The 26,944-nt window shown below is 39.9% G+C and overlaps 1 protein-coding gene across 2 annotated transcripts; it reads right to left on the bottom strand.

Annotated features, from left to right (window-relative positions):
* Positions 1-323: 323 nt before the first annotated feature.
* CEP97 (centrosomal protein 97) lies at positions 324-25,965 on the bottom strand. Of its 2 annotated transcripts, XR_006339144.1 has the most exons (12): positions 25,845-25,965; positions 23,470-23,612; positions 22,572-22,730; positions 21,560-21,661; positions 20,047-20,160; positions 19,330-19,496; positions 12,753-12,917; positions 11,742-11,866; positions 10,301-11,075; positions 6,908-6,983; positions 3,997-5,248; positions 324-2,641 (listed from the first exon to the last, which is right to left on the bottom strand). XR_006339144.1 is itself a non-coding variant. In XM_043892933.1 (11 exons), exons 1-11 carry the CDS (start codon positions 25,885-25,887, stop codon positions 4,544-4,546), a joined length of 2,574 nt encoding a protein of 857 aa, XP_043748868.1. In that variant the 5' UTR covers positions 25,888-25,965; the 3' UTR covers positions 324-4,543. The 2 variants fall into 2 exon arrangements, 1 of the variants encoding a protein (XP_043748868.1); XM_043892933.1 differs by having other exon boundaries at positions 324-5,248.
* Between the last annotated feature and the right edge of the window lie 979 nt (positions 25,966-26,944).

Here is a 26,944-nt window from a genome sequence, read left to right as displayed (position 1 = left end):
ATTCTTAATTAACCAACTATATCATTGTGTTTAAGATGCCATAACAAAATTCCACTGACTGAGTGACTTAAACAAATTCCACTGGTTGAGTGACTTAAATTTGTTTCCTCATATTTCTGGAGGCTAGAAGTCCAAGATCAGGGTGCCAGCAGGATTGGTGTTTGATGAGACCTCTCCTCCTGGCTCGCAGATGGCCGCCTTTTTACTGTGTCTTCAAATGGCCTTTCTGCTGGACATGCCCAAAAGAAAAAAATCTCGAGTCTCTTCCTCTTCTTACAACCACACAACTAATCATTATAACAAACAAATGAATCACTCAAACACATATGCAAATTTTTATTTAGAATTAGAAACTCAAATACAAATTAAGTACAATATAAATTAAACCTTCATTAAACAATCCACAACCACTTTAAATCATCTACTATTTCTACAATAAAATTAAAGAGAAACCTAAAAATAGTGAAAAGTCAAGTTATTTTTAAACTCATATTGTTAACAGTAAAATGATTACAAAACACTCAAACTTAATCAGAAAATGAACAAAGCCTCTCCAGAGTGACTCCTGCGATCCACTAAAATCAATTAAGAAAATAAATTATAGTGTGATTTCTACTCATTCACAAATAAAAAGCACCTCATTTTTAAAAGACAACTAATTATCTGTTTCTTTCCAGGGCTGTGAGGATTACTCTGTTTACTTGACTTTTAAATTTAATATGGCACAATAGGTGTGATCAATGAAAACAGTATCACTAAAAATGCTTAGAATGTCCCTTACAGACCATTTTTGTTTTATTTCATAAATCAGGAGGTCATATATTTAAAAGTCATAATATTACAATAAATATGTGGCAAAATAAATAATCAAGTCTTTCACTTTTCACTTGCAAGTGGGAAACTGACCAGACTCTTTTTTTATATTTTCCCTTTTTACTATGTCTTAATTCTCCAGAAAAAAATTTTTTTTATATTCTATATTATTGTTATAAATCCAAGTCGAAGAATTGGTGCCAAAAAAACTAACTAACTAAAGGGAGACAGTTATATCTTAAGTCCATGTTGTTTCTGAAAATACTTATTAAAAGTGGAGCTAGACCTATCTTAAGTAGATTAACAGGAAAATACACTGTTATGGTGTTTATACATTTAAAATAATCCAAAACAAAAGATAAATACACGCTCAAGAATGGCACCCACATATTCAAGAATAAAGTGTTCTCCATATATACTAACAACTGTGTGGCTAAATATTTTCCTAAAAACATGCATATTATAAAGCCTTTTATAATTGAATTTATAAAACCAAACTATATTATTTATGTATCAACTGTCATGACTGAAGCTTTCTGCATATCAGGAGAGTTAAACTTTAACATCTGTTGTTCTGAGAAACTGAAGATGAAATATAATCAAACTAGCTTTTCACTAGAAAATTTTATATATCTCAGCAATCTGTTATACTTCTTGTCTTCAATGAAATAGACTCCAAGATGTAATTATTCTTTCCAAATGTTAGTTTCTACTGCATTACTCTTTAAAAACCACTTTAATCAAATCACATTTCTTGGAGAAAATTCACTCAGGGTTCTGAACAAATCAGTTGTTTTCTACAAGCAACTCTGCCTTGAGTGGTAGAGCTCTAGCTCTCTTAGAAGTAGTTTTTCGCTTTCAAAGAAAATGAAAAATATGTACAGACTTTCTACTGACTTACTAAAAATAAGGAATAATAGAACGTGTATAATAAAGTTCTGGAATAGAGTAACTTTTAAGTTCCCATAGTTTCCTTTCCTATAAACTAGCTATAACCTCAGAGAAGTCATCTAAGTTCTCTGTGCTTTAGTTTTATCTTTAAAACAAAGAGATTAGAACAGACAATCTCTAAGGTCCTTAAAATTCTCACATGGTATGATTCTGTGCTTCTGAAGAAATATTTAATTGATATACTGAATTGGCCATAAATCAAGAGAGTTGAATTAAAATAGCGCAGCTGAACTAAACACCTATTAGAAAAACACAAATACTGTGGTAAAGCTCAACTCCCCAAACCATACGAGGCCCGTTCCCTCTTCAGCCAGACCAATGAAAAGCCCACAGAGTTAAAACCAAATAAGTTTGGTTAAATAAATTATTTTAAATTACACTGTAAACCTATTAAAATATATTATCTATGCCACAGTTTTCCTGCATTCGAATATACATTATTTTCATGCTATTTACATTCAAGATAATCTGTACAGTTAAGGTTGGGGGCTACTTAATATTCTTGCACTTCAAAACACTAGTAAAGTTAAACAGAATGAAGAGTAGGATATTAGTCATTATCATATTCTGCCAATTTCAAATGAAAAGTATGCTGAATACCATTTATGGGCTAGAAAAACAAGGCAATGGTAAAAAAAAGGGAATCTTGCTTGTAAATGCTAATGCTCAAATGAATTCAGTTGTGTTTTGCCATTTCTCAACAAAAAAGAAGAGGGCGGAGACAGAAACCTACTAGGTAATACTAAACCACAGCATTTCAGGAGCTTTTATGAGAAATTAACAAGTAGTTAATGCACCATGAAGCAGCACTTTGGTACTAGTGCAGCGCAAGTTGGTTTTCCCTTGTCCAACTACGGGCAGCAAATGAGGCTCTTAACTATAAAATAGAAAAATAGGGGAGATTTAAGAAGAAATTAAAAATCATTCACAAAAGATAATCAGCATTATTCACAAAGTTAAAAATTCTGTTTTTATTTAACACACATCAATGTTACACATGCTTCACTAGGGAAAATCTTTTGAATGTAAGACTGCTACTTGTGTATAAGAGACAGAAAATCTTTCCTTTGCAAGAGATTCTGGATTTCTGAGAATGAAATCCAAGTCTTCTCAACCTGAGTGCTACATATTTAAAAACCGAGAAAAGTACATCTTACCCACAGTGAAGAAATGTTTCTAACTCTCAACATAGTATAACATGTGATCCCTGACTTTATTCTTGGAAGGATCAGCTTTTATTTTATGTAACTTCAAAGAAGGGGACCTAGTGACTGTAACTGAATAATGAATACATAATTAGCACCTAAATTTAGAGAGCACTTAATTATTGCCATAGTTTTAAATCATTGCACACACAGACTGGGGGGAGGTCAGATATGTGTGTTCAGTGATATCAGAACATTCTCAAAGATTAGAATCTCAAGCTTCCAAAAATTATCCTTGATTTGCAAATGCATTTATTAACATTCAAACACAATATTATCGTTTCTTCCTGGCGTTACAGATATATACTCTTTTTAATGAATAAAGAAATAAATGAGGTTTATTTTTTCTTTACCACCATTAAGTTGTCTTCCAAATGTGGCACTTTTTCAGATTTAGATGGAAAATAGTCCTTATAAAAAATGTCATTCCTATTCTACCACTGGTATTATTTTAAATGTTCTTTTCTATGAGGTCAAGAGCGAAGTAAATGACCATGGGCCTCTGCTGAAATATATAAGCAAATATAAAGCATGAACAAAGAAAGTGTACATTAATTTCTGGCAATATATTGGCACATAAATGCTTATCTGGGCATGGGCTTAGTCACTCACTCGCGTCTGACTCTGTGACCCCAAGGACTGTGGCCTGCTGGATTCCTCTGCCCATGGGGATTCTCCAGGCAAGAATACTGGAGTGGGTTGCCATGCCCTCCTCCAGGGGATCATCCCGACCCAGGGATTGAACCCAGGTCTCCCACATTGCAGGTGAATTCTTTACCAACTGAGCCACCAGGGAATGCTTATCTATGGGGTGAAAAAATCACTAAATGAAAAGATAATAAATGTTTGCTGGGATATTATCCCAAGTGAATGGAGTCTATACCTAACAGAAATTCTTGTGTTGCCTTTAAAACAAGCTTCACTTTAATTCTGGACAGAAAACTCTGCTTCATATGTTAAAATTGATACATAACATTAAAGTTTTCCATGAAACAATTATCCCCACTGAAAAATCCTACCATCTTACCTTTTCTTCCTATTTGCTTACAAGAAGTCTTTCGTGGATTCATAGGGAGGAAAAAGGCTTAAAAACACATGTTCTTTCTCCAAAGAGGCTGGCAAATTTCAACAGTTCACAATCCTCGTATTTGTCATTTATATTTACTGTAGCAAATTGCATTCCTCACTACATAATTAACTTTCTCACATACAGAAGAATTAAAATTCTCTTATTGGTATCTTTAAGGTAATATTTCTATCTCCTTTAAGGTATTCTAGTTTATTTCTGAAAGGAAATGAATACATCAAAACATAGGAACACTGTTGATGCAATTTAGTTGTTAATAAAGTGCATGTGGCTTTCAATATAAATATTGTTTGATACATTATAGCTAAATAAAAAGTTAACAAAATAAAAACGAAGATTTAGCTCAGTACCTAGGTTGCGGGGGCGGGGGGGGGGGGGTGGAAATAGTAACAAAATTGGGAGAAATATTCTTCTCCCCCCCCCAAAAAAGCCAACTGAAAATATTCTTTAATTAAACAGACTTCTGCTTTTCAAGCAACCAGACATGCTACACAATAACACCAACATGCAACACCTGGAATGCAGAATCACATTCTGATTGCTGCCCCTGTACTTCCGCATTCAATTCACAGTTCTCTGGTGTCTGGCTGACTTCACATTGCAAAGCAGGAGATACGCCACGAGCGACATCTGCAGAAGCGCTATCAGATAAGACGTCCAGCTTTTCAGGGGAACGAGGTAGGTGAAGCTTACTATCTCCCGTCCCTTCATCAAGATGTCTCCTCTCATCAGCATCATCTAGCTGCTGAACTGAAGTTAGATACTGTTCAAGCAGACTGTTATCCTGCTCGTTGTTGGAGCCTTCCTTACTCCACTCACCATGTTCTTCACTAACGTCCCCTACGTCTGACTCTTTGCCGTACTTGACAGTGTCAATGGAATTCCCCATTATGGAACTTTCACTACCTTCTGTGGAACTTTTTTCAAAATCCAAAGAATCCTGTAAACAGTTAACTTGTTCAGTTAAGGAGGAATGAAAACCAGAGTCTGGAAATTCTGGTAAGGATTTCTCTTGAGGAGCTTCATCAGGAGCAATGAACCAATCAGAATTCTGATCAGAAGATGGCTCCTGACTTTGGGTGAATAAAGGAGGCTTTGATGGCACCAGAGTACTTGATATAGGGGGAACGTCAATATGGCAGGAACTTAGACGCTGGTCCACAGTCTGTTGCCAAGCTTGTAGAGACCTCACCTGCAAACCAAAGGATACAGTTTCACTACAAAATATAAATCATGCCTACTTTACAACTGTCCTTTGAGGTTTTTTTCCCCCTACACTCAGGAAGTTGGTAAACGGCAGATGGCAAAACTGGAGTTAGAAATGTCCTGACTCCCCCGATCCTTTCCACAGCCCCCCTAGCTTAGACCTGGTTGGCAAAAGTGGTTCACATTATTGGAAAGCAGGAAAGCAGGGATGGGCCAAAGCAATTCACTTGCTCCTACTACAAAGATAATCAGAAGCACAATAACGCACATACAGCTGACTAAGGGGTCAATAAGGTTCTCAATACACTGAAGCCTATTTAACAAGATAACAATAGAACCTGTTAATATGAGCAGATTCTCGAAAATGGAAGTCTCATGCTAGATACCCATTTCAGATAAGAGTTTTTAAAAACAAACAACGTAGGATTTCCCCTGGTGGTACAGTGGATGAGAATCCCCCGGCCCATGCAGGCAACACAGGTTCAATCCTTGGTCTGGGAAGATTCTACACCCCACAGAGGCCGTGTGCCACACCTCCTGGAACTGGGGTGCCTAGAGCCTGTGCTCTGCGACAAGAGAAGCCACGTCAATGAGAAGCCTGGGCACCGCCATGAAGAGCAGCCCCCATTTCCTGTAACTACAGAAAGCCCTCTTGCAGCAAGGAAGCCCCAGCACCACCAAAAACTAATTATTTTAAAAAGAGAGGGAAAGAAAACCTAACAATGAAGTATACACAACTCTAAAATACCTAAAAATTCTTGGAGTTCTTGATAATACGACCTTTACCTCTTTTTCTTTTTTTTTTTTGGGCCACACCACACAGCTTGTGAGATCCTAGTTCCCTGACTAGGGATCAAACACATGCGGCCCTGCAGTGGAAGGGTGCAGTTCTAACCACTGGACTGCCAGGGGATTCCTGGACCTTTACATTTTTAAAGTATACTTAGAACCTCAGAGTTTTACTGTAACGTCTGCAACAAGAAAGCAATACAGAGAATTTTTTAGTTTCCCTTAGACTATCCTTCAAGGTAATCCTTGATAGTAGTTTGATATGTATCTTCCCAGACCTTTTACTATGTATTTTCAAAAATAACAGCATAGGTAAAATCCTATTATAACAAATCCTTTTCTAAAAATACTTCCAAGGAATAATCATCGAGAACAATACAATAGTAGTAAAACCGATGTCTGAACTGTCTCCATAGCATGCTATTTCAGGATTCAAACTCTCTACCTGGAAGTCATGTGGACTTTTTAGGACATGCATATTGTAGCCATCACACACTGTTTCAATCATCTTTCATTCAAATAGTCTTAAAAGATAAAACAAGACAGCTACTTGAAACTTAAATTGGGCCTTTTATATCTATTGGATAGTTGTCCAATATCCTTCAATTTAGCACTTTCCGTCAGTGTTATAGTTCTTTATCTTTCTGGTCAAAATTATGAAAATATTTTTGTTCAGATTAAATAAAATGTAACAAAATTCACTGTCCTAGTTCAGAGTTAGTGGCAGTGAACACAAACCACATCCTTAACCTTGAGAAAGGGTGCTACCTTACCTGTAACTGTTCTATGATTATCTCAGTAAATCTAGAATTTTTCTTCATTTACAGAGTAGGTGAGTCAGCAGGAAAGGGCTTACCTGGTTCCAAAGGAATCTGACAGCCTCTTCTTGAACAAACTTTTGAATCCGTTCTTCATCTCTTTCTTTTCTTAATCTACAATAATTCAAAGTCCATTACTGACACAAGAAAGGGGGCTTTGAATTATATTTCTTATTATGACAAATAAACATATACAGTGTAAACAGATTAATAATCTAATAAATGCTTTCCACTTTTAGAGTATCTAAGTGAAACTTTACTTTTAAACTATGACTCAACATAGAAGCCAAATGAGATGTGACTGAAATTCAGATTATACTGATTCTACAAAGTATTGCCAGCCAGTACTGAAAAATAAAATATTAAATGGCTCTTTTTTATCTGGCCTCAATTTCGCAGCCAAACACACAGAAGGAGCAAGAGCAGCAGAAAGGATCAGGATCACAGCTTCAAAGAGAAGAGAACTGGCCTCCTCTTTGAAGAGACCAGCAGGACTAATCCCATCAAATTTCACACCCCTGTTTGCTCCAGGCCCTGACACACTCCTTGCTATCACCAACAGACTTTCCTGTGCATAACTTCCCCTCATTCATTAAAGTTTCACTGTGGGTCCACTGTCCCCGCCTCCATACTTAAAACTTATCACAAACCTAGGGTTCCCTTAGCTGTCCAGTATCTCTCAAAGTCACCCCATTTTGTTCTGAACCTCTGACCTACTTTCTCCAGCCCCTCAAGACTTCTTACTGCGCCATGTGGGACTGCTGAATTAAAATCAGCAAACCCCTGTATATACACTCAGCTTCTTCTTTGAACTTTTCCTTGACCAAATCAGACGCACTTCCAAGGGCACTGTAGCCCTCTCAAGTGGCAGCTATTTTTTTCACTTATACATCAGGGTCGGAACACTGCTTCCCACTGCTGTTTACAAATGATTCTTAACCTTCCTCCTCCAAGCACTCCAGCCATCCTGCTAAATTTCCCCAAACTCTTTTTCAAGCACTGAGCTCCCCCCACTATCGGCCTCCATCCACTGAAGCCTCAGCACTAGTATTCTTCTCTGCCCTGTTCCCCTGGTCATTTCTGGAGCCCTTGACATTCACACAGACGCTCTATTTAACAATCATCTTCAGTCCCACTCTGGTAGGGGTGGCGGTGTAGTTGCTAAGTCATGTCAGTCCCACTCTAGACTCAAGTATTTTGACTACACCACTTAAAAACACGATCTCAAGCACCAGCACAAACCTCTCAGTTCACTTGTTCTTGCCACAATCTGCAACAACCTGGACGTCCAGTCCTCATCTATGACCACCATACAAACGACGTCTTTCTCCTGTCTTTCCTTTTACCTCATTCAAATTCCAAGATCTATCACTATCATCATCTCCCTTCAAAATGTCTTCAGCTCCCTTGATCTTCCCTCTCTCCCCTACCATGTTCACCTGGGGAAAAAACCCACTCCCGGCTGAACCGGGTCCAAAGTGAGAATAGAACAGCTGAGAGTTGCTGATAAAAATCACACAGTTTGACTTACTGCTTTACACTTTTAAGTTTTTCCTCATACTATCCAGCAATTCTCCATCTCCTGTGTAAGTTCACTTTAAGATAAATACTCCATACTTCACACCTCTCTCCTTCAACCCCTCACATCCTCACCCCCTCATTTCCAAGTGCTGACCGCGTCTTGTCTATTACTGAGAAAAGAGGCGCGCCCATCCGACAGGACTTCCGCATCCCCCACCGTCGATACCTCCCACCTTACCTGCCCCTGCCTCAGGCCACCCCCTCCGCTCGTGCACCGAACCTCTTCTTCTCTCATCTTCCCAAGAAACTTCCGTCCTGCGCTTCTTTCATTGCCCTGCACCATCAGTTCTTCCTTCCTTATTGAGTCATTTGCACCAACACATAAACCTCCTCTGTGTCTCCCATCTTTAAAAAATAATCTTTGTAACTCCAGATTCTCCTCTGGCAACCACCTGCTCCCTTCTCCTCACGGCAGCCCTCGTCCGAAGCGGGTCGTGCTCACTGTTCACCTCTCTTTCATTATTCAGTCCTTTCCAAACTGACTGCATCCCACTAACCCGCTGAAGCTGCTCTTAGCAAGCTCACTGGGCAGGAAAGGGTTAAGTGAGCAGGACAGAAATGTGCAAACATCCTAAAGACAGGATTGGCCTTGACCAGCTTATGAGATGAGATAACCTTTACACCTTTGGAATAGCCTGCCTGATTAGAGCACCTTTGTACCTCTGAGACCGTTGGTTTATGCCAGCCATGTGCTTTATGGGGAATACCAGCTTGGTTCACCTGAGACCCTGGGCTACAATGGCATCAGCTTGACCTTGAGTGGAGGCTGAGGTCTGAGGAGTTAAGGTCAGTCATATGGACTGACCCAGGTGACTGGCTGCCAATAAAAACCCCAGATGCCGAGGCTGGAGCGAGTTCCCTGGTTGGCGATACTTCATATGTGTTTTCACGCACTGTTGCTTCGAGAACTGAGCCCACGTGTAAAACGGCACTGGAAGGAGACAGCTAGAAGCTTCTGCTTGGTCTCTTGAACTTTGCCCTGTGTGTCTCCTTCCTGTGCTGACTGTCATCTATTTCCTTTCACTCCAATCAACCATAATACACAGGAACATAAAGAATAGCTTTTTTGAGTCAAGAGTCCTTTTTGCAAATCAAACCTGGGAATAGTGTTGGGGGACCTCCACACACAGTCACCGCGGGTTGCTGAATCTAGCGTAACAGTTCTCGGTCCTCTTCCAGCACCTCTCCTCTCTCCTGAAACAGGGCCCTGCTGGAGCTGGGACACTCTCCCCGAGTTCTCCTCCCACCCCGGCTGTCCCTTCTCAGTCTCTTTGACTCTTCCTCCTTTCCCACTTATAACATCAGTCAGTACTGACAGGTGCAGTGCTGATACTCAGAATAAATCTAGGAAATCCTCATTTCCCTGGGGGACAGTCATGACAGCTTGTAAGCCACAGAATGAACACATAACTTCCACTATAGCCCCCAAATTTTAACCCCTTCTAAGTTCCTACTATTTTCCTTAACTCTTATGTCATCTACTGGGTTCTATGGAGACGTCCTCATCTTCTCATTTTTATACTCATTCAGTTTTCCTACATTTTCTGTAGCTTTTGTGTTTAGGTACATGGATGTCCAGAAGGCATGGATTTCATCCGACACTTACTGCCACGCTGCATCCGTGCTCCAGTTTCGGCACTAGACACGCAGGCACATGCTGCAGTGCTTGCTCTCAAGCTGCTTTCAGTACCGTGTCAGAGACAAACCTAGAGCGGCAGCATGCCATGGGAAGTGTCCCAGCCACAACAGCGGTGATTCAGTGTTCTGAAGCAACGCTGAGAGTCCGACGCCCCCAGACCAACGGAACAGCACCTTCACAGTAAAAGCCTTAAAACAGACTTCTCACCCACCTCCTTATTTCACTGGTTAGGCAGACAATGTGCTCTTGCATCCTACGAAGACGGATTTCATAGCGCACGTCTCTAGCTTGTGGGTTGTAGTTCCTGGCATAAAAGCCCCGCCAACAGGCCTGAAGCTTGGTGGCTGCTTCATTCAATTTCTGGAGGGCAACTTTATCCTGTCCCAGAGGAACAGATTTCTGGGTTAACACCCTGCAGGGAAGTTTCTCTGAAGCTGTTTGAGACCTGGCTTCTTCACTGCCTGGCTGCATATGGAAGACACTGTGTCCAACTGACTCAGAAAAAGACGTAAGACTGTGGGTGGGATCCTTCAAGCCGGCACTGGTGACCGCTGGCTCAGGATACGGCAACAGTCCATCTTTCTCATTTACCTCTGTACCAACTGCGCTTTTTGTCATCTGAACAGAATTCTCATTTGCAGCCCCCAACGCCTTTTCCTCTTCCTTGTTTGATAAGCCCTGGTTTTCCGGCCCTTTCACAGATTCACCTGCAGCAGCAGCATCTTCTAGGCTCAAGTTAATGCCTTGCAGCCTCAGCTCCACTGTAGGGGATACTGGAGAGAGTCCTGACGCAACTGGCATAAAAGTAGACTCTGAAGAGAGGAGACTGCAATTTAACTTGTCCTCATCGGTCTGGATGTCTTCCAGGTGCAGGTCATTTCGAGAGTATCTTGCAGTGTGTACAGAGGTTGGAAAATTATTAACGGCATGTGACTGGTCATCATGACTGCTTGTCCCAACCCAAGAATTGACTTGGATGACGGGTTCTAAAACAATCAACAGAATATCATTGGAAACATTAAGTATTTAACGAGGGATTTTTTTTTTTCAGTTGTATCCCTTTAATAAAATCTAATCCCTGAAATATAGTAAAAGGCAGTGAAATCCTTTCAGTAATTTCTTCCAAAATGCCTTAAAATATCAAACCAAATATTTTTAAGAAACTTAATTCTTGCAATAATCATAAAAATAATCAAAGTACTACGTCAAGTCAAAAGGTAGCAGTCCTCTGAATGTTTTCAAAAATTAAGACATTTAATAGTTATATATGTCTGTGTATATTGTTGTTGTTTAGCCACTAAGTCGTGTTTGACTCTTTTGTGACATGACCCCATGGACTGTATAGCCTGCCAGGCTTCTCTGTCCATGAAATTTTCCAGGCAAGACTACTGGAGTGGGTTGCCACTTCCTTCTCCAGGGGATCTTCCCGACCCGGGGTTGAACCCACGTCTCCTGCATTGGCAGGCGGATTCTTTATCACTGAGCCAAAAGGGAAGCTGCCGTTTGTGTATTATACCTTTATATATAAAATAAAAGATCCAAATGTTCACTTGAGCTAACAAATAAAACATTCTGAAAATATGTACTGTTTCCTGTTTTATGATACCAAATAGATCAAACAAAAAGGGACCGGAGATCAGTTAACTTCTTACCGCTTTCTGGGACTACCTGGCCATCTGGAATGGGGCTGGAATGCTCTGGCACAAGGGATGCCCTTGATTCAACAGGAGACGACTCTTCATTGTGGCTCTGGCTCATTAACTGCCTCTGGTGAAATCTAAAATCAGAATACCTCATGTGATTTAACACAAATCAAAAAGGAAAGCTTCTCTGCTTCCTTCAGTTGTTCGACAGGTAAAACAATGTCAAGAAGGGAGAAGTTTACAAGGTTTTCAAAGTACATACCTTTAATGACCTTGAAATTACAAAGTCTCATGGGGAGAAATGTTAAGTTTATTTTTAAATCACATAGTCAGACACCATCATAAGCATACACACACACACACAAACCTTCAAAGACAGGATCTCTGATGAAAGAAATGACTACTAAAAATGCTTCTAGCTATATAACGTTAGTGTTTTCTTTTAAGGTTTTTCTAAGAGTTTTAGTTATCGTTTATTTTTGGCTGCACTGGGGCTTTGTGGCTGCGCACGGGCTTCCTCCGGTTGTGGTGAGCGGGGGCCACTCTCTGCCCTGGGGCGCAGGCTGCTGGCTGCACGCGGCCTCTCCTGTTGCAGAGCTCGGGCTCAGCAGTGGTGGGCACAGGCTGAGCACTCCACCGCATGTGCCATCTCCCGGGCCCAGGAATCAAACCTGTGTCTCCTGCATTGCCAGGCGGACACTTAACCACCGGACCACCAGCGAAGTCTCTACAACGTGAGTGTTTTAAAGCCCATGTGAAACACCCACATTAAAAGAACAAGTGAAGTTATTTTAAATCCCAGGCTGCCAGGCTGCTAGGCTCTCCCCCACTCAGGAAATGACTAGCAAGCAATGCAGCTGCTGGGGAGGAAGCCAGATGGCACTGCATGGTTTGGCTCCTCCGCAGGACTGCTGTGGTGACCAGGGCCCCCGGGATCCAGAAACGCGGCTGCAGCACTCGCTCCAATCCTACTAACTCTGCAGGAAGGTCTCATCAGCCACTACGGATAAACACGCTTACCTCTGCTTGCTCAGAATCTTCTCTAGCTTGGCATCCTCTGCAGTTTGAAGGCCCAGTGTAGAAGTGAGAGGACAGACTGTAGCCAGGTACTGGACAAGCTGGATGTGCTGGCCAGGCCGATACGCTCGCCCCTTGCCTTGACTATACAGCCATTCAGCTTTTAAACTGGAATTGGGGGACAGAAAGAAGAAGGGCTGGCACTGGGGTAGACAAGATACATTTTCAAGCAATAATGATCTAACTTCTTAATTTGCCTTTCCAGCATCACTAGATGTTTTTCATGAATAACATTCAAGTTAAAAAGAAAAATTATCCTCTGCTTCACTCTCCTTACTCCTGTAATGTTTTAAACGTTCTTTCTTGCTTAGGGGCACTTCCAATGATTTGAACTAAATGGTTCCAAATATTTTTAAATTACATTCAAAGAAGCAATAACTATTCCCTCCATTCACCGTCAAACTGAAGTACCAATTACATAAATTGTGTTTAAATCCATTAGTTCATAATGGTAATTTTTTTAAAGCCAACTGGTCACAGTTGAAGGATGCTAGTGAGCTACCATCTCATTATTTTTAAAAACTGATAAGGGGGGAGAATTAAATATTACTAATTCCATCTTTCCTATACAAACTATATCAATGAGTAACCAAATACTTACGTCACAGAAGTATTCCAGCTTATTTAAAAATGAATGATAGAATTAAAATTTCACCATTTTGCAACTCTCAATGAATTAATGGATTTAGGGATTGATCGTTAATAGATACTCACAACATAAGAGACAAGCAGATACCATGTGCCTCGCAACAGGACCCAAAAAGTTGTCCTCGCCCCCACAAAAATCTGATCAAACCTCCACCTCCAACTATCGATTTACAGAAAACACAAAAGGGGAGAGTACGTCAAAGCACGTGGGGACGCAGCAAATGGCAAAGTAAGCACAGTAGGAAACTCTGTAGGACAAATAACCTGATTTCTTCAATAACCAAAAAGAGAAAAGAAAGCAAAGCAAAGAGACAGGGGGCCCATAGGGAGATCTGAAAGCATCGTCTCGGACCTCTAGCCAAGCTGACCTTTCAAATGACTCCAGCCCTGACTGTGATCACACCGCAAGACCCCAAGGGAGAAGGACCAAATCAGCACAGCCAACCCATGCAGCATGCAATAAACAGTAAACTTTTAAGATACTGAAAAAGAGAGCAAGAAAGAAATATTTTAAATACGTCAAGCAATTACAATGTATGGCCTTATTTGGAACCAGTTTCCAAAACTCTATTTAAAAACTGCATTTATGAGGACTAAATGTAAGCACTTAATATTTGGTGTTATTAAGGAATTATTGTTAAATTTTTTGAGATGTGATAACACTACTGTAGTTATTTCTTTACAGACTGACATTTCCCAAATGTCCCACATAGCTCCCAAATTGGAGTGATTGGGAATAAGGCTGGAGTGATTATGTTTGGAGTGATTATGAATAAGGCTGCTATGAACATGCTTATGCATTTTTTTTTGGCATACATAAGCTCCTATTTCTCTAGGGTATATAGCAGAGTCAAAGTGTTGAGTCATAGGGTATTTATACGTTTAAATTCAGTAAATATTGTTAGTTTATCAAAGTGGCTGCATGATTTATACTTCTAGAACAGTTAATGAGAGTGCCAATTGCTCTACATATCCATCAAAACTAAACATATTGCTCTTCTAATTTTAGCTACTCTGGCAGGAGCTCCATAGTAACAAGGAAAAAAAATAATCTTTCTAAATTATCAAAAAGTCACTATAGTGGGGAGGGGAGTTATGATGAGTGGGACAAAGAAGACCTCTGCAGTGCTGGTTACATTCTTCTTTTCAATGGTGATTATACAGATATTCTAAAATACTACATTTAAACTATTTCTAAATTACATGCTGTCACAACAAACTGGAAAATTCTTAAAGAGACGGGAATACCAGACCACCTTACCTGCCTCCTGAGAAATCTTTATGCAGGTCAGGAAGCAACACTTAGAACTGGACATGGAACAACAGACTGGCTCCAAATAGGGAAAGGACTACGTCAAGGCTGTATATTGTCACCCTGCTTATCTAACTTATATGCAGAGTACATCATGAGAAATGCTGGGCTGGATGAAGCACAAGCTGGAATCAAGATTGCTGGGAGAAATATCAATAACCTCAGATAGGCAGATCACACCACCCTTACGGCAGAAAGTGAAGAAGAACTAAAGAGCCTCTTGATGAAAGTGAAAGAGGAGAGTGAAAAAATTGGCTTAAAGTTCAACATTCAGAAAACTAAGATCACGGCATCTGGTCCCATCACTTCATGGCAAATAGATGGGGAAACAGTGGAAACAGTGGCAGACTTTATTTTTCTGGGCTCCAAAATAGCTGCAGATGGTGATTGCAGCCATGAAATTAAAAGACGCTTGCTCCTTGGAAGAAAAGTTATGACCAACCTAGATAGCATATTAAAAAGCAGAGACATTACTTTGCCAACAAAGGTCCATCTAGTCAAAGCTATGGTTTTTCCAGTAGTCATGTATGGATGTGAGAGTTGGGACTATAAAGAAAGCTGAGCGCTGAAGAATTGATGCTTTTGAACTCTGGTGTTGGAAAAAGACTCTTGAGAGTCCCTTGCACAGAGGAGAACAAACCAGTCAATCCTAAAGAAAATCAGTTCTGAATATTCATTGGAAGGACTGATGCTGAAGCTGAAGCTCCAATACTCTGGCCACCTGATGGGAAGAACTGACTCATTTGAAAAGACCCTGATGCTGGGAAAGCATCCTTATCCTTAATCCTCAATCCTTATCCTTAAAGCATCCTTATCCTTAATCCTCAATCTTTAATCCTCAGGGCATACTTGAAAGTTAGGTACCAGATTTTACAGATGAGAAAACTAAAGATCAAAGAAGTTAAGGCACTTGCCCAGGCCACACAGCTAACGGGTGGTAGGGAAAGATGCGAAGCCTTCTCTTGTCTCTCCTGACCAGGTCTCATTTCTCCTCCCAGGTCTCTTTTTATGCCAAACCCTTATCTTGGCCCATCTCACCGTGGTACTTCCCACATATGAAAATGTTACCAGTCCTACTCTCTCGACCCATCTCACCCTGATACCTCCCACATATGAAAATGTTACCAGTCCTATTCCCCTAGAAAAATCTGGTAACGTCTTTCTCTTAAAAGAAAATCCAAAAAGAAAGTCCAAGTAAATCCATATTCCAGCTCTAGAATTAACCAAGTTTGAAACAAAACAAGGTGTTTGAGAACACAGCAGCAGTCACTGAAAGAAAAATGAAAAGCCACACTTGTTTGCAGGCAAACTAGAGCTGACATACGTCAGCCTTCCCCAGCACCTCCACGATGTAGCTCCTGCCTGCCATTCCTCACTGCCCCACCCTGTTCACAACGAGATGAAAACAGAAGGGAGAAAGACAAGGAAAACCCCGTCAGTATCTACCACTCCTCCTCCCATCGGAAACCCTCGCCAAGTGACTATCAGTCTCTGCAACAGAAGGACAATACGGTGAGGAAGAGTACGACGTGTGTTGAGCCCATGAATGCACATACACATGCAGTGAAAAGAGGAGGTGGAAGGAGGCAGTGATGAGGATAAAGTCATCTCAATTCTCACTATCCTCTCTAACTCCACCGCTTCTTGTCTACAACCTTGATCCTTACCTCCCCCATAGCTCTGATCCCACTGGTCATGTGCCAGCTTCCAGAAACCCCATCATGCAGGGGTCCCAGTTCTGAGCTGAAGAAATCATCAATGATCTAAAGAAAGGGGATTCCCACTTTCGCTGCTTCATAGCTAGAAGGTGAGGACCAATCAGTATGTCTGCTACCAGTTCCAAACTGGAACTCTGCATGCATTTTCCCACAGTCACTTTCATAAAGAGTAGTTGGGTCTGTTTAGTTCTTTGGCCCATTTTTTGATTGGGTCATTTATTTTTCTGGAATTGAGCTGCAGGAGTTGCTTGTATATTTTTGAGATTAATCCTTTGTCTGTTTCTTCATTTGCTATTACTTTCTCCCAATCTGAGGGCTGTCTTTTCACCTTACTTATAGTTTCCTTTGTTGTGCAAAAGCTTTTAAGTTTCATTAGGTCCCATTTGTTTATTTGTGCTTTTATTTCCAATATTCTGGGAGGTGGGTCATAGAGGATCTTGCTGTGATTTATGTCGGAGAGTGTTTTGCCTATGTTCTCCTCTAGGAGTTTTATAGTTTCTGGTCTGACATTTAGATCTTTAATCCATTTTGAGTTTATTTTTGTGTATGGTGTTAGAAAGTGTTCTAGTTTCATTCTTTTACAAGTGGTTGACCAGTTTTCCCAGCACCACTTGTTAAAGAGGTTGTCTTTTTTCCATTGTATATCCTTGCCTCCTTTGTCAAAGATAAGGTGTCCATAGGTCCGTGGATTTATCTCTGGGCTTTCTATTCTGTTCCATTGATCTATATTTCTGTCTTTGTGCAAGTACCATACTGTCTTGATGACTGTGGCTTTGTAGTAGAGTCTGAAGTCAGGCAGGTTGATTCCTCCAGTTCCATTCTTCTTTCTCAAGATTACTTTGGCTATTCGAGGTTTTTTGTATTTCCATACAAATTGTGAAATTCTTTGGTCTAGTTCTGTGAAAAATACCGTTGGTAGCTTGATAGGGATTGCATTGAATCTATAGATTGCTTTGGGTAGAATAGCCATTTTGACAATATTGATTCTTCCAATCCATGAACACGGTATGTTTCTCCATCTGTTTGTGTCCTCTTTGATTTCTTTCATCAGTGTTTTATAGTTTTCTATGTATAGGTCTTTTGTTTCTTTAGGTAGATATACTCCTAAGTATTTTATTCTTTTTGTTGCAATGGTGAATGGTATTGTTTCCTTAATTTCTCTTTCTGTTTTTTCATTGTTAGTATATAGGAATGCAAGGGATTTCTGTTGGCATCTTAAACACAATGATATAGTTGGTTAATTAAGAATTGATTTGAGCAAGAAATAGTAAAAAATGATATACCTTAACATTAAAAAGTTCTTTATTGAAATATAATTGATATAAAATGAACTGCATAAACAGACAAAGGATTAATCTCAAAAATATACAAGCAACTCCTGCAGCTCAATTCCAGGAAAATAAATGACCCAATCAAAAAATAGGCCAAAGAACTAAACAGACATTTCTCCAAAGAAGACATACAGATGGCTAACAAACACATGAAAAGATGCTCAACATCACTCATTATCAGAGAAATGCAAATCAAAACCACAATGAGGTACCATTACACGCCAGTCAGGATGGCTGCTATCCAAAAGTCTACAAGCAATAAATGCTGGAGAGGGTGTGGAGAAAAGGGAACCCTCTTACACTGTTGGTGGGAATGCAAACTAGTACAGCCGCTATGGAAAACAGTGTGGAGATTCCTTAAAAAACTGGAAATAGAACTGCCATATGACCCAGCAATCCCACTTCTGGGCATACACACTGAGGAAACCAGATCTGAAAGAGACACGTGCACCCCAATGTTCATCGCAGCACTGTTTATAATAGCCAGGACATGGAAGCAACCTAGATGCCCATCAGCAGATGAATGGATAAGGAAGCTGTGGTACATATACACCATGGAATATTACTCAGCCATTAAAAAGAATTCATTTGAATCAGTTCTAATGAGACGGATGAAACTAGAGCCCATTATACAGAGTGAAGTAAGCCAGAAAGATAAAGAACATTACAGCATACTAACACATATATATGGAATTTAGAAAGATGGTAATGATAACCCTATATGCAAAACAGAAAAAGAGACACAGAAGTACAGAACAGACTTTTGAACTCTGTGGGAGAAGGTGAGGGTGGGATGTTTCGAAAGAACAGCACGTATATTATCTACGTTGAAACAGATCACCAGCCCAGGTGGGATGCATGAGACAAGTGCTCGGGCCTGGTGCACTGGGAAGACCCAGAGGAATCGGGTGGAGAGGGAGGTGGGAGGGGGGATCGGGATGGGGAATACGTGTAAATCTATGGCTGATTCATATCAATGTATGACAAAACCCACTGAAATGTTGTGAAGTAATTAGCCTCCAACTAATAAAAAAAAAAAATTAAAAAATAAAATAAAATAAAACGGACTGTTCACAGAAAAAAAAAAAAAAAGAGTAGTTGGGTCCCAAGGTGTTATTAATAGTGCCTTTACAATATGATGGATGCAAGTTTTTGTGGGACTGATCTAAAATCCTACACAGCACCCATAACATGGTTTCTACAGAGAAATGCTCCAAGCCCCAAACAACTGAATAACAAAAGAATCTTTAGAACTCAATTTATTGTATCTGGGGCATGAAATTAAACTCACTAGACCCAACCTCTAAGACTGATACTTACTTATTATCCTTTTTTAGAAAAGAGAGAAAATCCTACATGAACAGCACAGAGTCTACTATATAACTGCCCTAATGACTAATTTCTAAATTCATATTTCAAGCAATATTCAGCTTCTTAATTTGTAGTAAGCTAGAAATGAGCTTTTCAGTTAATTTCCATGATAAATGTGACGTTAAAGGGGTCACACTCACCTTTCCTTCTGAGAAATCACATATCCATCTAGGACTCGGAGGCTTAGGCACCAGCTGACGATGTATGGCCGATAGTCAAACCCTGGGATGGAAGGTGTTGCCATCACACATGGATTGTTCATGATTGACAACTGTTCCAGTTCAGTTAAGGATGCCAGAAAAGAGACCTGCAACAAAGGACATCTTTGTTGAATGAAACGGACTGCTCAGTGGCAAGCACAGGGCTTCCGCTGATTACACATCTCTGGCAGTTTGAGAATGCAACAATTTCCCTCTTGTTTTGAAAAGTGACAAGTAACACTCTTATATTATCCACTGACTCCAAAAATTCCAACAATATGGCCATCTGTTCTTGCTGCACAAAGTCCTTTAGAAAGCACTGCTTCCTAGCAAAGAGAACCCTATTTTGAAAACATAATAGAAGCCAGAAAAAGGTACAGAGTATGCCTTATTAACCCCTTTAATGTAGATGTCCCTCCACCAACAATCACTTCCCAGTGGAGTGAAGACCACAGCATTACAAATGAAATTAAGCCTTAATAACCTACTGACATTAAATAAAAGTGGAAAGAAAAATAATAGTCTTCTGGAGCCAAGTGTTTCATCCTGATAGCAGTTTCCTCCAAGATGCTCATCTAAAGCGAGCTCACCACCTTTTCCTGCATCTCTCCTGAGTTTCCAGCTCCCAGGATCCCATAAGATACCCTCAAATCTTACCTCATTTAAGTCCCGGATTTCATTTTCCGCCAAAGAAAGTATAGCAAGACATCTGGGTAGATAAGCAGGTGCCATTCTAAGAGAGGTGATGATATTTCCATGTAAAAGCAGGGTCTTGAAAGTAAAAATGCAATGAATTACAAACGGAAATAGACAAACTAGTCTATTTTGATAAAACCAAAATTATGTATACAAAAGGAAAGTGATTTTATTATAACTTCTCATCACACATAAATCAAAGACTGTTAATGCTAAAAGGGTCCTAGGTGGCCATTTGGTCCAGCTCTCTTTTCACATCCTTATTCTAAGTTCAAGAAAGTTTAAAGATTTGCCAAAGAACATATGCTTAGTTTAGCAAAAGGCATGTTGCAAGTTATTTAAACTTGAGCAACTTTCAACATACTTGTTCATTTCCTTTTAAAACATTAAAATAGAGGGTGAGAAAAGTGAAAGAAAACATTCATTGAAACAAAAAGCTACAGGGAATTCCCTGGTGGTCCTGTGGTTAGGACTCTGGCTTCCACTGCAGAGGGTACCTGTTCCATCCCTGGTTAGGGAAATAAGATATAATGAGTGCCGCCAAAACAACAACAAAAAGAGAAACAATCAGGTAGAAAGCAAATTTTCCACAAGCGAGAGATAACCCAGAAACTATGATTTGCAACTATATTCTCTTGAGGAAGGTAGAATGTACTGGATAAACCTGACTCAAATTCAAATTAAGACAGCAACAATGAAAACTAAACGGAAGACGCTCAACACCAGGATTCTGATAAAGTAATCATGCCTCCATTGCAGGAAAAAAAAAAACAAAAAACTTTCAATCATTTTTAGTTCATTTGAATTCTCTCAGTATCTGACTACATCAAACTGTTTAGAGTAATTGTTGCTAAAAATGATTTCTGCTTAAAAAAAATGGCAAAAGTTGAGCTAATAATACTATTTCTGAGGCTTAATGAATTCATCTCATGCTAATGATATCCAAAGGAGTAAAAATATGGAAACAGCCTACTCACGTTTTATGAAGCTGTTGATTCCAACTGTTACATATTTATTTTACTGCATTCCCCTCCATAAAAAGTGCAATAGGCTATAATTTTCTAAAGTGAGGTTAGATTTTGATAATTTAATACTATCTACCACTAAAAGGAAACAGCCATCTTCAGTGTCAAACAGGACTGATTACTCTCAACCCCACCAACATGTTATGCACTATTGATGCTATAAAACTAAAGCTACTAATGTTGATAGACTAGGCATGAAGGGAATTTCATCATGTTTGTTGAACAGTAAATAAGCATTAACTTTAACTACAATGACCAGTTTCAGTTAAAGTAAATCAGTAATAGAAATTAACAACAAAAAGTTTCATACTTAATTTCTGGTATACTAATAGAATTTTTATCATAATGAACACAATTTATTCTTGCAGATCTATATACAGATCAATTAGGTCACTTTCTCTTGGTACGTTAGTATAAAATTTCAGAAATGACATAGAAAACACACTTACCTTCAGTGATACCAATTTAGACAGATCACCTATCTGGGGTATGTTATTGTCTGATAAATCGAGATGTTGTAGAGAGGTGCAGGTGTTGATTTGTTCCATGGCCTATGACAAGAAAAGGAAATTTATTTCATGCACACAAAATCAAAAAATGAAAGTCTTCCCTACTTCCTTGTAGCTGACCCTCTTCCTTCTTTCTTATTGTCAGAAGCAGAGGAGCAGGGCTTAGCAAGAGGAAGACAAGGCAGTGACAGCAGAATTTGGCATACTGTCACAGAGAAAGTTTCTACCTTCATTACCCCTCTAGAGCAGGCCCTATCATGCTAGATACTTACAGCTTGAAGAAGCAGGGATGACACATGACCCCTGATATAGCATAGAGTTTACAAGTTAACGCTGGGGCTAAACTGTCTGGATTCAAACCCTGGCTCAGCAACTTCTTGATTGTGTGAGCTTAGGCAAGTTACTTAACTTCTCTGCACTTCAGCTTCTTCATCTATATAGCACACATAAAGATTGTACCTGCTTTATAGGCTGTCATGAGTGACTTAAAACAGGGAAGGTGGTTAGAAGGGCAAACCTTACATGCTTGATAAGTCATTCCTCTTCATTTAATACAGTTCCCTTGTCTACAGTATCAAAAAATAAGACACAGAAAACAAAAAATACAAAGAAAAAAAAAAGACACAGAAATGCTGATTAACTTACCCAAAATGATAGTTACTAAGTGGTGGAAGCAGGCCCAGAATTGAGAGCTCCTGACTTTTAAACAGTATATTCCTCACTGTACCATTAAACACGCACACAGAGCTTAATTCTGCATGAATTTTCAAAATGAGTTTTTTGTGTTTTTTTTTTAGTTTATGGTAACTGAAATTGTCTCTGGGGAATGGGAGTGGATACTCTCATTTTGTATTTTACTGAATTCTCTACTGCTTAAATTCCTTTTTCATAGCAAATACTTTTATGAAGTTAAAAAAAAAAAAAACTGCTAAAAAAGAAAGAAAGAATTCACCTTGAGATTATTTCCTGCCAAATTCAGCCATTCCAAATGAACTAGTTCCTTTAGGCCTTCCACATAGCCAATGCTATTATGAGGCAAATTTAACACCCTGAGTTGGGTCAGTTTGGCCACACCCATCATCCGCACCAGCCTATTATTAGCCACTGACAACTGAGGAAAGAAAACATATCATTATTCTTAGGAGTAAAATATAAATATTACTTTCTTATTAGGGTGGTTAAAAAGATTTGTTTATATGGTCAAATATTCCCAAATATATAAACTCAGCTTGTACTTTTCACATATATTGTCTAAATATTCTGCAGTGTAACTATTTATTATTGCTGTCACTCCTAAGCAATAGAAAATACAGATAAAGTTGAACAATCCCACACCTCCTCCAAGTACTAAAAGAAAATATCTTCAACACAGCAACTACTTGAGAATGTAAACTCCACAACAATGGAGTCCTTACACTGTCTCCATCAAAATCTAGAACAAAATGTCAGACACATAAGAAGGGTCGAATAAATGATGAAAGAACGAATGAATCAACTCTTTACCTCCACCATGTGTAACATAAAACGTTATGTTATTTAGCCAACATAAAATGTTTTCTTTTTTAACAAATGCTCTTTGTATAGTCTACTTTAAAGGTGGCAAAAATATGTTAATCTTCCGGAGAAATTTTAAAATTATCATTTAATAGTCATCCTGTAAAAATTAATTTTTAAATTTTTTACTAACTTATTTTATTTTTAAATTTACTGTAGCTATTAATTCTTTTTAATTTAAGCCAATACCTACTACTTTCTAGGCTTACAGAGTTACATTTGTTATCTTACTGCTTTATTTTGTATAATAATAAACTGGTCTTATATAACTATTTCCCCCACATAGCAATACCTACCTGTACTAATCGTTTGCATTTCTCAAGATTTTCCAATTTAATAATCTGATTTTTATCCAGAATCAAAGTATGAATATCAGCTTCACAGGGTAAGTTTGGGCTTAATTTCTGTAGCCCTTGCCCTGACCAATTGACCACTGACCCTTGAAAAGAGAAGGGGAATTATTAGAAAACACAAATACAATGCTGAGCATAGAGATAAAATCATACTCATAAAATCTTAAACATTTAGAATTAGAAAACACTAGGGCATAATAAATATCAAGATTTTAAAACTAAAGCAATCAATTTTTAAGTGACTACAGAATGAATTATTCCCTTTCCCTTAGAAGTATCAAATTATACCTAGACTTGCAATATTCACGTATGGATGTGAGAGTTGGACCATAAAGAAGGCTGAGCGCCAAAGAATTGATGCTTTTGAACTGTGGTGTTGAAGTCTCTTGAGAGTCCCTTGGACTGCAAAGAGATCAAACCAAAGAGATCAAACTAAAGGAAATCAGTCCTGAATATTCACTGGAAGGACTGATGCTGAAGCTGAAACTCCAATACTTTAGCCACCTGATGGGAAGAACTGACTCTTGGAAAAGACCCTGATGCTGGGAAAGACTGAAGGCAGGAGCAGGGGAGGACAGAGGAGGAGATGGTTGGATGCTATCATCGACTCAATGGACATGAGTTTGAGCAAGCTCTGGGAGATGGTGAAGGACAGGGAGGCCTGGCATGCTGCAGTCCATGGGGTCACAAAGAGAGAGGAACACGACTGAGCAAGTGAAGAATAACAACTCAAGTTTGCATGCTATTAAATACTCTGGGCTTCTTCACATTTAAATGTGAACTATTATTCCATATTTTATGCCTAAGTAATGACAGTATTTTTTTTAGATGTAACTAATCTTTTGATAGAGATCAACCTGCTTACAATCTAACTACCAGTATACCATAAAGTGCCCAAACTATTTTGAAAATCAAAGTATAGTTATGTTGACTTATCTACAAGATGGGAATAATATACCTACTTCATTACATTGATATGGAGATGAAAACCGAAACCCTATGAACAGCACTCAACCGCATTCCTGGCACACAGCATTCAATAACATGATTTGGTATCCTTAACGGACGTTCAAATTCTGGCTCCACTAAACACAGTGGTTTATTGGGCAAGTTATCGATCTCTTTGGGGCTCACTTTTCTACTAAGATAGGAATGATAATAATACCTGCCTTATAATGTTGTTACAGAGAAAATGAGATAATGTTCAAAAAAAAAAGACACTCAGAACATAATCTGGCTCATATAAAAAGTGCTCTATAAATGTTAACTGCTATTATCATCAGTACATTCACTGCCTCGGTGGACTGGGGAGGTGGAGTTTAAGAGTAGCAGATATCTGAGGGAGGAGGGGCCAGAGAAACTGCCAATTTCAAATTTCTACCCAGATTAAGATTACTGTGGGAAATAATTATGCAAGATAGCTCTCCAGAAGGATATCAACGTTTTTCCATTGTCTAAAGGCTTCTAGCATTTGGCAGGACAGGTGGTCATTGTATTTAAGAGTTTGATGAAAGCTATATACCGTCCCAGGAAAATGCAGAGCCTCTGCACACAATTCAAAGGGATCAAAACACCTCTTCGACCCTCTCTCCCACATAATGAGCCAGATCTAAGCGGTGGAAAAGGGCCTCGACCCTCCCCGCCCTGCCTGTGACCCAGAGCTTCCGAGCCGTAACCAAAACAAAGGCGCTCCGCTCACACAGCACCCACGGAAGCACCCACGCCCCGCGCTCCGCTGGGCAGCGCCCAAACTAGATCCCAGAATCCCGTCTGCGTAACAAGGGGTGGTGAACTGTGGGATCTGAATAATCCCCAGATTTTATCTCGGCCATTGGGACACTTCCAAGAAAGGGTCCAACGTCAATCTAGGGAACTGTTAGATAGAGGGCTTCTTGAACGTTCTAGGAACTGAGAGAAAGCGGGAGATCCTACAGTTTTCACCTGGGCACCCAGAACTCAACGTAAACATCCAAGAACGGTCACCGCAGCCAGAAACCCGCAGACCAGGTATCCTCAGGAGCGCGGGACTCGCGGCGCCGCGTAGCGCTAAGGTCTCTGGGGGCTTGTAGTCCCTTGCTTGGACCGCGCCGCGACGCCGCAGAGCGAGGCAGCGCCTAAGGGACTACAACTCCCAGAGGGCAGCGCGCCTCTGCGAAGCCCACAACTGTGCATCAAAAGAACTGGTCCAGAACTGAATCCATTAAACCTAGTCTTCTAAAAAAAAAAAAAAAAACCTAGTCGTCTTCTCGCCACCTGGCAACTATTTAATTCAGTTCTTTGGAGTAAACCTTGGCACCCAAGGATGGGGATCGCCTTACCTTCTCCCGTAGGTAAAGCCGCGGCGGCACGCGCCGCCGCCATACTTCCCGCTTGCTGATGATACCAGGCAACCGTCCTCCGGCTGCTCGGTGGAGCTAGTGGTCGGGAGGGGCGAACTTGAGACTACAGCTCCCAGGATGCACGGCACCCAAACGGCCCAATTGGCTGCCTGCAACTAATGATGCGAAACCCGGGTTAGAATCTGAGCCGCAGTGAGTTTGGGAAACCTGGTCAACTCCCTAATTTGGCAGGGAGGCAAACTATTATTAAAAGATCATTTCACTCTCTTTTCTAGAGGTTTTCGGAATTTGACACTTTTATCATCGGAATGATTATAAGGTCCCTACTCAATGCAGACCGAATTTGAGGACTTATTGCTAGAAGTCTAGCAATGGGGGGGGGGGGGGGGGGGGGGCGGGGGGGGGGGGCGGAGGGAGGTGCTGCCCCCTTTATTTGACATTTCTGAATAAATTCAAAGTGTTCAACTCTGCTACAGGCGATTTTGTTGAGATAGTCAAAATCGATACATCTTATTTGAAAATTTAGTTAAAGCATGTTGGGATAGAAGCTTTTATACAGTATCAAATATTTAAGTAGTTGTTCTTGAATAGTTGACAGAACTTTAGACCTAGAAGTGTATTTAATAAGTATTGAGTGAGTGAGTGTGAAGTCACTCAGTCGTGTCCGACTCTTTGTGACCCCATGGACTGTAGCCCACCAGGCTCCTCTGTTCATGGAATTTTTTAGGCAAGAGTACTGGAGTGGGTTCCTTCTCCAGGGGATTTTCCCGACCCAGGGATTGAACCTGGGTCTCTGGCATTGTAGGCAGACGCTTTACCGTCTGAGCCACCATGGAAGCCCGTTTTAATAAGCATAAAACCCAGAATGTTTCCAAGCAGTATACAAAAGAAATTTACAGTACAGTCTCCAAACTAAAAAAATTACACCGCCTTACTGTAGGGGAGTAGGCTTACACTTTTGATATGACTATTAACATGCTAACTAGTGTGACTGTAACTATGAACTCAATAAGCTTTCAGGGAATGGAGAAAGAAACAGAAACTATAATCTTCAGAGAAGACTTGAAGGAGGAAGTGAA

The sequence above is a fragment of the Cervus elaphus genome, chromosome 31 (genome assembly GCF_910594005.1).
Source record: "Cervus elaphus chromosome 31, mCerEla1.1, whole genome shotgun sequence".
In the NCBI taxonomy this organism is placed as follows: Eukaryota; Metazoa; Chordata; class Mammalia; order Artiodactyla; family Cervidae; genus Cervus; species Cervus elaphus.
Note: the sequence above shows the minus strand (reverse complement) of the source record. Positions and strands in the feature narration are given on the sequence as shown.

Bases quoted from the DNA above. Each gene is read 5' to 3' on its own strand.
- CEP97 (XM_043892933.1), bottom strand. From the start codon at position 25,887: ATGGCGGCGGCGCGTGCCGCCGCGGCTTTACCTACGGGAGAAG. The intron at 21,662-22,571 runs GTGAATTCTTTC...TTCTTGTCATAG, and splicing joins TGGCAGGAAATAATCTCAAG to GCCATGGAACAAATCAACAC. The intron at 20,161-21,559 runs GTAAGTGTGTTT...TTTACTTTCAAG, and splicing joins CTAAATTGGTATCACTGAAG to ACCCTGCTTTTACATGGAAA.